The 11,470-nt window shown below is 46.5% G+C and overlaps 1 protein-coding gene across 3 annotated transcripts in view; it reads right to left on the bottom strand.

The window, feature by feature from the left end:
- Window positions 1–6,675: 6,675 nt before the first annotated feature.
- Window positions 6,676–11,470, bottom strand: part of SNX19 (sorting nexin 19) — a 32,720-nt gene continuing 27,925 nt past the window's right edge. Inside the window, exons 9-11 of one of the 3 annotated variants that reach the window (XM_005863011.2) lie at window positions 9,287–9,471; window positions 8,453–8,540; window positions 6,676–7,195 (exon numbers count right to left, since the gene is read on the bottom strand). In XM_005863011.2, coding sequence (XP_005863073.1) covers window positions 7,063–7,195; window positions 8,453–8,540; window positions 9,287–9,471 — 406 coding nt within the window. In that variant the 3' untranslated portion in view covers window positions 6,676–7,062. Of the gene's footprint in view, window positions 7,196–8,452; window positions 8,541–9,286; window positions 9,472–11,470 lie in introns of those variants that run through there. The other 2 variants (XM_014537039.1, XM_014537038.1) reach the window with 2 other exon arrangements.

Below are 11,470 nucleotides of genomic sequence, written 5' to 3'. Positions count from 1 at the left end.
TAAAGCTCCATGGAGAAGGTGGAACTTGAATTGGCCCTGACAGATAGAGGGTGCCCACCGATGCCCAGCTGAAGGCAGGTAATCTACCTGGTGGAAAGGGGAGCATGGGCCCAAATACAGAAGCAGGAAAGAGCAGCTAGATGAAGCCCGGATGTCTACGAAACCATCTCCCTAATATGTGTATCCCCAGGTGAGAGTCCTACTGCCAACCAAGCCCACATGCTGCTCCTAGAAACATACGAAGCCTTCAGGAAAGGCACCCTCGCTATCTTGAAAGAACCCTTTGTGGTTATGGATAACAGAAGGCGAACTTTGGACACAGCCACTTGAAGCTGGAAAGGTACTGGCTTGCCATCACTTTGTTGAATTTGGACTCCATGTGAGTATTTGCAAAGGCTATAAACACCACAAGTTTTCTGCTTTTGTTAATAAGGTCTATCCTCCCTAATGGCAAGATACAAAATGTAGACTTTTTGCTACATCACAGTTAAACTTCCAGTAGGTACAGGGGCAGAGTGGTTCCTTACCAAGGGCACAGGTAAGGGGCTATTTACCCGGGTTCGCAGATCACCAAATCCAATTCAGAGAGGCCGCAGCGTCTGCAGATTGTGCCTCTATTGTGCAGCTCTGTGTTCATCGAGCTTGGTCTTGACCCTCATGGACTCATCCAAGTGTCTGGAAGTAATTAGAGCCAGCCCTCCACTGCTCATAACAACAGGGTGCAACAGTGACATGGACCATAAGGGGAAGGAAAACAAAGCCCAGTGTGGATTTCTATATGAGCCCCAGACTTCATCATTATAACACGCTCATCTCAAAATTCATTTGCCATTTCCCAAACACTGACTAGCGACTGAGGTCTACTTGGGGTTAAAATGAGTAGATAATGTCACTCCAAGAAATGTTTTCTCAGTTTGGATCTTGATACTATTCCTTTTTTTCTGTCATTTCCCCCTTCCAACTTTCCACACAGTAGGGTCTGTAGGGAAGGCTTGAAGGATCGAGATACGTAGGGAAACCAGATTTTGCCACGTTGGTGAAGAAACATCAAAGTGACAAATGTGCGAGCAAACCATTGTTTCCCAGGAGTGGTTTTCTGTATTTCACCACATGCTTGTTCTCACTTCCGAGGAAGTGGAGTTCAAGTGCACATTCGGGCCAGAGACAGGTGCGAAGTGACAGGGAGGCGGCAAGAATGCTCGCTCGCTCGGCAAATGTGAGAATAGACTGCAGGTGCCCAAGTTGCCTCCACCACCTCAGAGCTGCCTGGTTTCCATCCCTGTTGCTACTGGGTCACAGCCGGAAAAGAGTTCTGTTTTCACTTGCTTCTTGCTTGACACATTCTTCTGGCTTTATGTCTTCTGTCTAAACCAGCCAGTGTTGTCTGTGTAATAACTAGCAGGGGAGTCTTCGGCTGTGAAAATAATGTTTGGGGCCGTCTCCCTCACTCGCTCTCTCCTGAGAAACACTGTTGAGTGTAGCAGCGTCTCTCATCCTTTACCACAGGGGTCCTCAAACTTTTTAAACAGGGGGCCAGTTCACTGTCCCTCAGACTGTTGGAGGGCCGGACTATAGTTTTAAAAAAAAACTATGAACAAATTCCTATGCACACTGCACATATCTTATTTTGAAGTAAAAAAACAAAACGGGAACAAATACAATATTTGTATTTACATGTGGCCCGCGGGCCGTAGTTTGAGGACCCCTGCTCTACCACAAAGGAGTGATGGAGGTGTGCTAGCTGAAACGTACCCATCCCTGGTTTCATCCTCTTGTCCGAAGATGCAGAACAAGCATCTGCTGCCTGTGATTTCTGGCGCTCCCGGTGGAAAGGAAACGACCTTCAAGTGCACAAACATCATGGTTGTCTCCCTCCCCAAATACCACTCCTTCCCTGGTTCCCATTTGCACTTGTACCCAGCAGGGCTGGCCCACCTCCCTTTCCTTCCCGGGAAAGCACTTCTTGCTCCAGCACAAAGGAAGCCTAGAATCCACAGCAGTCCGAGGGGCTTTGTAGCAGCAAGGCCTCGCCAACCTCTCCCCGACAGCAGAGGCCTGGGATAATGATGCCACTGCATTTCAGAGAATAGCACTTGTACCGTATGAAGCATGTTTGTATACGTTATCTCATTCATTTCTCAAAAAGGCTGTAATGTATTTGTCCCCTTTTCTAAGACATGTGAAGCTGGCTGACCACATCCTCACAGCTGGTTAAGTGCAGATCTAGGATGTCAATCAGTTCTCAATGATCTCTCATGTTCATTTTACTCCATAAGGGCCCTGACACTACCTCACATGCAGGAAGCAGGGGCAGACTTGAACACATGAAAGGGGGTCAGAATATGACTAAGACAGCAGTCAAGACAATAGGGACAGGACGAAGAGCAAACCCGTTTCCCATGAACTCTGAGGACTTGTCAGCCACGAGGAATACTCCTCGGGAAGTCTTCCAATATTCCCACGGTGTAAAGGGGACCGTCCCAGGTTCCTGAGCATGCCAGGCCAGGCAGCTCGTCCAACTCCACGTCCTTTCCCGCCTCTGATTGCTCTGTTCCTGCGTACTGTGCGGCACCACGTGCAGCTTTCTGTCTTTTGTTTAGAAATTTCTTGATTGGAGTGGAATATGCATCACATGAAACTTATCACCTTAACCATTCTGTGTACAGTTCAGCAGGGCTATGTATGCCTACACTGCTGTAAGGAAGATCTCCAGACCTGTTTTCCTTACAAAATTGAAACTGCACCCCAGTGCCTCTCTCCCCTCCCTGGATCCTCCCACAACCAGCATTCTACCTGTTTCTGAGTTTGATTGCCCTAGTGCCTCAGTGAAATCATACGCCTGTCTTCTTGTGACTTCTCTTACATCGTTCATTGCTGCCTCCATCAGGACACCCGCCCCATGCTTCCACTGGCTAATTTTGATTCATCCTCCAGGAGACCATTTGGAGAGTATCAACTCAGGCTTTCCATGGTCCCACAAGCTCATTAAGTGCCCTTCCATAATCACACCCAACTGGGCTTGTCTGTCCTAACCCCTGGATACTCAAAGGGTGGAGGAAGAGTGGCATCCTCCTTGGCATACATCGGGGAGCTTGTTACACACGCAGTACACTAGGCCTTTAAGATCTGGGTAAATCTCACACACACACACACACACACACACACACACACACATACACACATTCACGTTTGATTCTAATTCACTAGACAAGGGGTCTGCACACCACTCACGAGCCAAATCTGGCCAGTTGCCTGCTTTTGTAAATAGTTTTACTGGAGCACAGCCAGAGTCATGTATTGTCTAATTGTCTATGCTTTTATGCAACAATGGAAGGGCTGAGTAGTTGCAACAGAGGCTGCCACAAAGCCTAAAATATTTTTTCTCTGGCCTCCTACCAAAAAAAAATGTGCTGGCTCCTCTACTAGATTACAGGCTCTGTGAGAGCCCGGTTTTATTTTGCTTTGAAAGAAGAAAAGCAGCTCAGTATAATGGTTATGATGTAGACTTGTGGGTAGACTTACACGATTTACAGCTGCTTCTGCCATTTCCTTGCAAGTGACTATGGGCAAACCACAAATTCTGTGCCATGTTTCTCTTTCATACACGGGATCTACATATATAAAAGCCTAAGCGACCAGTCGGCCTTGCTGACTGTCCAGTAGCTATGACGTGCAATGACCACCAGGGGGAAGATGTTCAATGCACAGGCATGGAAACATGGAACAGACTGATGAATCTCAGAGGGAAGGGGGAAGAGGGGAGGGCGGGAAGAGATTAACTAAAGGTCTTATATGCATACTAGAGGCCCGAAGCATGGTCCCTTGGCCTGGCCTGCGGGGATTGGGCCGAAACCGGCTCTCTGACATCTCCCGAGGAGTCCTGGATTGCAAGAGGGCACAGGCCAGGCTGAGGGACTCCATCGGTGCACGAATTGGTGTACCAGGCCTCTAGTATATAATAAAACCTCCCGTACAAGGTTGATGTGTGGGTTAAATAAGTTAATGTATGTGAAGTGGTTCAAGTGTCACCTTCAGCTGATGTTACCTCTTAGCAGTAGAGGCATTTTTAGAGTATCATGGGGATCTGTTGATGTTGGCAGAATGACCCTAACAGATACTATCAACACTCATTCTCTGCTGCCTCCTTGCTAACATATAACGGTATTTCTTAGGTATCTAACCTTCCTGGAGGGTGACCTCCTCTTGGAGGGTGGGGGGGAGTAAATACTAGTGTTAGTCAATCCTGATAATGCCATTCTCAATGTCAGTGGATTGTTTTACGGGTGGGAAGTTCTGGCCAATGAGATTCTTGAAGGGCTTCTGAGAAATAGTTTCCTTTTTAAAAGAAAAAAATGAAGGTGATGCCTTGATTCTTTCAGATATTGTTTTGGTAAGAATGTGATGCCCTAAACTGTAACCACCATGAAGGACAGACTTGCATGTTTACAATGGCAGAGCAGAAAGATGGAAAGAATCCGGCCATTTCTGAGGTCAGAGCTGCTGAAACCATTAACCCCTGGGGCTCACCTACTCAGGTACTAATTTTATGGAGGAAAATACATTTTCCTAGTTGTTTCAGTCCACAGCATTCTAACTCCTATCGCCAGGGGCCATGTTTACACATATTTTTACTCCACCCAGGACCTAACAACTGTCGTTGGGTGCGATGAGGTAGTTGGAAAATGAATGGGCTGGGTAGGGAAAAAAAAAGGATAAAAAATGTTCTGGCTTAGTGCAGGCCCAATTCTTCACTGGCTTTTATCACTCTCAGCTGGAAGTATATTCTCCTGAAACCTGTGGCTCTCTCCCAAATGCCAATCAATCTCCCTCGTTGTCTGAACTTGTTACCCAAGTAACAAGTTGGCAGGCTGTTTCAAGGCCAGATGGGTTTTGATGATTTCTTTGGCGATATCCATGATTTCCCCTCTGGGTAGAAGGAGGGTATGAGGACAGCTTATCTTTTTGGGGCAGAGGAAGTATAGGTGGGGTCTCTTATATAACATGAAATATATGGAAGTTTTCTTTGGGTTGGAAGTGCCAAAAGATTCCTTAGAATTTACAGCCACAGGGTTTTTCTGGTGTGTCAGCTTCTGTACTGGCTTTGTAGCACTTCTGAGCCAGGACTAGTAACAGAGATTCGAAGCAATGTAGATTCAAAACGAAATACATATCAGGGTCAAGTATGGGGAGACGGTAACAGAAACGAGGGCTCCCAGCTGTTACCAAGAGCACTTTGGTCCTAGAGGAAAGAGGTGAAGGACCAGCTCCAGGAAGTCAACCGGACTCGCTGCAGTGCCACGCCCTCCTAGTGCTCACCAAAGACAGACCCGCCTGTGAGGGTCTCAGGTAACTCTGAAGCCACTGAAATCACTGTAATGATCAACTGTTAAGGCTAGAAGGCTCCAGGAGACACTATCTCACTTATCTCCTTGCCTGTAGGCAGTAACATACTTGAAGCCTTGCAATTACAGTAGCACAAGTTTTATGTTTAAAAGCCTGGAGGGGGGGGGCGGGTGGAAGGAGTAAAAAGATTTCACAACTTTCCCATAAACCATTGTGTGCACATCACCTACTTCAGAGTTGAATAGAATCTTGACTCTTGTTCTAGACCTACCCATTCTCATCAGTCTAATCCCAAGACCTGCCCCCAAATGGGAGGATCCATAATTCAGGGAAAGCAGGGCTCTAGCAGGCCAGTACTGAAGAATGAAGGGTGAGCAAAGGTCTCAGTGACACCCTTCCAATGTTTTTGTCAGCTACTCATCTGCATTTAATGTGCACCGCTTTCCTTGTGACCCCTCTGCCCCCTTCTCTACCAACACGTTTTCCTAATTGTTCCATTTTTATTTTTAATGATTTGAGAGAGGAGAGACAGAATGAGAGAAAGATCGATTTGTTGTTTCACTTATTTACACATTCATTGGTTGATTCATGTGTGTGCTCTGACGGGCTTGAAAACGCAACCTTGGTGTACTGGGATGATGCTCTAAACAACTGAGCTACCCGGCCATGGCCTAATTGTTCCATGTTTCTAAAGACACTGCAGCCTGACACAGCCCCTTTGCCTTCATCACTGGTGTTCTTAAAACCTAACTAGGTCCTTAAGAACAGGAAGTTAACATCTTTCTGTGGGCAATCAATTCCCTGTAGGTTTGCTAACATTACTGGTTCTGATGCAAAGTTCCCTGTGAGACTTGTGAGGAGAACCTGCCCTTTCCTGGGGTTCCTACTCTCTGGGCATTCTCAGCCCTGGAGCAAGGGTTTCCCTTTCCTTTGGAAGCACTGAGCTGAATATGCAAATTGCCATGCGATTTTGTGGAAGGAAGACAGGTCACAAAGGCCCAAACTCAACTGCTCCTGGGGAGGAGACTAGGAGGAAATAAAATCAGCAAAATCTGTGACCCAACTTTCTTTCAGGAAAGGGTGTGTAGGGTGGGCTGGCAGTCTGTTCTGAAGTCTTCATAGGAGAAGTATACCCACCGGAAGCAGCCTTCAATGACACCCTCCATAGGGCTGATGTGCCGGAAAAGAGCCAATCAGCAAGCAGTCCCTTGAGAAATGCTTGCCCTCCCTCCTCTAGAATTGTTGGGAAACTAGGGGTCTGGCTTTCCAGAACAGTCCCGACTGAACTTCCAATTTCCTGGTGGGAACAGAGAGCTCAGAAGATTGTATTCACCTCCAAAGAAATCTTTTTTTTTTCTTGGTTTATATAGATTTGTATGTTGGTGGATTTGGTACATGTCTGCACAGGGCCAGGCTACTGGCAAACAATCTTATGGAGGAGGGCAAAAAGGGCTCACAGATTCCTTATTCAAAGGAAACAGAATCTACCCACCAGCAATGCCCCAAACACCACAAAAAACGTATGACACTTGGACATGCATACAATTGGTACATATATCCCTCCATCACTTGCTACAGATGGAAAAGAACTAAGGGAAAGCTGTGCTAGTGAGCCCCATGTCTTCTGAGCCACAGCCCAGAGGGCAAGGCCTCCTACTGGTCCCTGGTGGCAGAGTGACCCTCCTTCCCAACTTTTGAAGAATGGGTAATGACCGATGGCTATGGGGAGACACCCATCCTCTTGGGGTTGTCGGGGGTATCTGAGGCAGAGGTGCTTATGGTAGACTCCTCAACGGAGGCACTGAGATCCAAGAATTCCAGGATGATGTCCCAGAGGCAGTAAATCAAATGCCTGAAACAAATGGACAAAACAACTTAGAGCAGTGGTTCTCAACCTTCCTAATGTCGCGACCCTTTAATACAGTTCCTCATGTTGTGGTGACCCCCAATTTCATTGTTACAAATTGAACATAATTAAAGCATAGTGATTAATCACAAAAACAATATGTAATTATATATGTGTTTTCCGATGGTCTTAGGCGACCCCTGTGAAAGGGTCGTTCGACCCCCAAAGGGGTCTCGACCCACAGGTTGAGAACCACTGACTTAGAGGAAGGGCTGGCTCTGTCAGGAGACACCAGGTCTTATTTATGACACTTATTTGCCCTCCCCTCACCCCCATTACTGATATCCTGAGTGGACTCTAAACTTCAATAGCTGGACCAATCCTCTGCCATGGAACAAATTTGTTGAACTAAAAAAGGCTGTGGCCTCAGTAAAGATAGAAACAGAATTTGAGACTCGATTTTAGGAAATTCCATACTTATTTACATAGCTAAGTTAGCATGGCAGCACTGTTTCTGTGAGGGAGGGACAGCAACTTTCTAAGAATTTCAGAGCCACTGACTACTGCTGTTTCTCATAACTCGTTCACTACAGAGTCACTGGTCACCTTACCGGCAATGAGGCAAAGGCCAGGGCCCTGAGGAATGGGACTTGGTAAATGCTCTCTCCTTCAGGACAGGGTTTGAGAGAGATGGAAATACTTGATACTTTTCAGAAGCATTCTATCCCAAGGCACCAGCCAGGAAATACCTACCTCTTTTGAATTATTCTAGAGTATTCACCCAGTTTTTCTGGTCGCTTTACCAAAGTCCAACCTCATTATCTGATCTACCTCATAGTAAACAAAAACTATTCCTGATCCTAATAGTAATCATAGCTTTGCAGTGAGGCCAAGAACCCGTGGCTGACAATCATTACACGGCCTGCAATGCCCAGACCAGGGGACGCTCTTAGTGTTCACGGGTGGCAGAAAGAACCATCAAACACACTGAACAGGCTGGAGGGTGACCAGGCATTTTTAGTAGCTCATGGGGGGCCTTCCAAATGCAAACACAGAGGCTGGTCCAGCACTAGCTCACTACACAAAACAACCTGCTCAGGAGCCGGCAGCGTGGGCTTTACTTAGTGTGTGTGGACTTGGACATTAGTCTGCAGTCAGGCCGAGGGCAAGGAGAGACTGAGACCCGCTCTTCTCAGCGTGGGCACCTCTGAGACCAGAGATGGCTTCAGTTATGCTGAAGCTGGGGCACACTTTTCAGCCTACCTGTTGATGAGGGGTTGCTGCAGTGACTCCAAGACTAGACTCCAGCTCAGCTGGCATTTGTCCACCCCAAGGATCTGCACTACAGTATCTAAAGAAGAGAACACAGATACGGCTTTAGTGTTACAGTAACATCTTCTCATTATATCTTGTACCTCTAGCCACTTGGGGGGGGGGGGGGAGAAAAGCAAGGTCAGATAAACCTATTATCTTTATTCAAATGGTGATTTCTGGCATAGCACTGAACTACATAGCCAAACTAAAAATCCTCAGAAAACAGAAAAGCTAAGGAAAAAATATTTATGTAAAATATGCTTTTATTACCCAGCTGGCATGGTTCAGTGGTTGAGCATTGACCTATGAACTAGGATGTCACAGTTCGATTCCTGGTCAGGGCACATGCCCAGGTTGCGGGCTCAATCCCCAGTGTAGCATGTGCAGGAGGCAGTCCATCAGTGATTCTCTCTCATCATTGATGTTTCTATCTCTCTCTCCCTTCCTCTCTCTGAAACCAATAAAAGCATATTTTATTTTATTTTTAAATATATCTTTTTATTAACCTGCACACAGTTATTACTCTGATAGCTGCGGGATTCGCACCGTTTGTGGTGCGGTCACAGTGATCCTTTCCATCCCCTCAGCATCACTTGGGTGAGGAGTAAAAGAATCGCAGCCCTGATCATGTTCCTATTAGCCAGAGACTCGGTGGGTCAACAGGTTTTGAGTCTGGCCATATTTAAGGCCCTTTGAAAAATGGGGAAGCGTGTGGGATACCGGTAGCAAAGCTTGATTGGAAGGGAACAGTTATTAGGATAGTCAATCTCGTTGTCCAATTACCTGGCAGGATTCCCATAAGGCTCTGCAAAGCCTGTTTCTCAGCTGCCACCTTCTGCTCCTGGGTTCTTACAGGCCGTGGGTACTTAGGCAAAACCCCACCCGGCCAGATGGACTCCCGGAGAAGTCGGAGGTACCGCACCCAGCACTGTGGACATGTTAGATTAGCTACCTGCACCTCTAGCCACCTGAGGAGGAAGAGAAGAGAAAGGTCAGATAAACCTGAAGGAAAGGGCGTAGTAGGTATCAATTATGTGACAATCAGAATAGGGCAAAGCAAAGTTAGCACCAACTCTCCAAATGAAACCAAGCCAATGCAACAACTTGGCTCACGGAATTTGAAGGTAAGTAATAATAATGATGACATTATTTACTAAGTCTCTACTATGAGCCACACCTCAACGGGGTTTCACAGAACACAACCAAGGGCTCCTGTCTCTGGGCCAGGCTGCACCTCTCCAACTCAGTTCTAGTGCAGAGCATTGTAACTTCTCAGTAACGAGCACACACAGGCTTTATAGTTATGGCTTAGATGGCTTTACACAGACCCCTCGCCCTTGTGACCTTGTGCAAACCCAGTTGGTCTTCAAGCCCCATGACCTGTCGTGGGACATCTGCCCTTTGCTCATAATATTCTCTCGCCGACAAGCCCCTCTCCTCTCCAGTGGCAAGTCCACTCCTCTGGCAAGACCTGTTTAAACGTCTCCCCTCCACGAAATCCTTGACCACTCCAGATGGAGTGCTTTCCCTCCCTTAGACCTCCACCAGCACTTAGTTCTGCACAGGGTTGAAACTAATAATTTACTTTGGAATAGATACTATTTTCTCATGTGTTTACAGCTTTACTTTTCCAATGAAATTATAAGCACCACAAGAGTTCTATGTTTTATACATGTAAAATATTTCCAACTGTGCTCAAGAAATGTTGGTTGATGGTGTAATTGTTCTTATAATGAAAATTCCCCTTTTTGTCTAAATTTCAAAAATCAGTAACTCTGAGGGGCAGATATACCAAGTCTGAAGTTCTTGCAAGGCACTCCCACCTTGTTCATTGTCCCTGCATTTTTTTTTCAGAGCAGTGTGGTCACTAGCTGAAGTTCAAGACCTCAGTATGTATGGTTGAGACTGGCATGGCTATGATTGTAATGGATGGACCATCAACCACTGCTACTCATGCACGAAGGCTGTTTGATACAGCACCACATGGCAGCCCATGCCACCACTCCTATACCCAAGTTACTGTCGCCTATCCAAGAGCAGAGGAGGCTGCCAAGGCAAACTTTATTTAACCTCCACTCTACCAGACAGTCTGCATTCCACTCAAGCTAGGCATTCCAGCCTCGGGGGCTGCAATCCCCCAAGTCCAGGGCTCACAAATAATTCTAAGAATAGGAAGTCCGAAAGGTAATGGCAGGGCAAGAATGGCACACGTCGATGGAGATCAAGAGCGGCACAAAGCTGCTCTTGCCCAAAATAGCCATCACGATCGTATTTGTTATTATTAGGGCTGCATCTCCTTTTTATAGGGCTTTCATTCAGCGAGCCTAAGACGCCCGATGAAAGGGATCCAGTAGCAAGAATTCCTGTTCCTGTTTATAGAAGAGGGCCACCAAAGGGGTGGATACAATGACCTGATCGGGTTCTCTGCAAGGAAGCAAGTGACCCAACTGTCACCCCAGGTTCTCTTCCTCACCTCAAGCCACATGTACTTGAGTGACTTCTGTACTAGGGTCTCCTCTAACTGATAGGAGGGAGAAAGGCTAGCACTGAGAAACCAAAATGTGTAAGTCCTTCAGAGAGCCAGAATTCTAAATAAGAAACCTTCCGCTGGAATTAGTTCTAGCTCATTTCTCACTCACATACACATATAGTAAGTCAGTCTGCCCTTATTTTTGTGCTCTGGGGCCAATAATGCCCGTGACTCAACTCTTCAAAAGTATCTCAGCACCCACGCAACCCTCCTGAGACTTAGCATAATACCCACCGGCAACTCTGAGTGCCTTGGTCACCTCTGGGCATGTGGCATGTCTCAATGTATGAGCCTGATTACTTTGAATTCAATGTCAATTCATCTGATAGGAACAGGACTTCTCGCATCCTCTTTGTTCTTTCACAGTAACTTAGTGACTCAAGCATACAAGTGCAAAACACATTTTAGCATGTGGGAAATAGGAATGTACCAATGTA

This window comes from Myotis brandtii, unplaced genomic scaffold, assembly GCF_000412655.1.
Source record: "Myotis brandtii unplaced genomic scaffold, ASM41265v1 scaffold170, whole genome shotgun sequence".
Taxonomy (NCBI): domain Eukaryota; kingdom Metazoa; phylum Chordata; class Mammalia; order Chiroptera; family Vespertilionidae; genus Myotis; species Myotis brandtii.
Note: the sequence above shows the minus strand (reverse complement) of the source record. Positions and strands in the feature narration are given on the sequence as shown.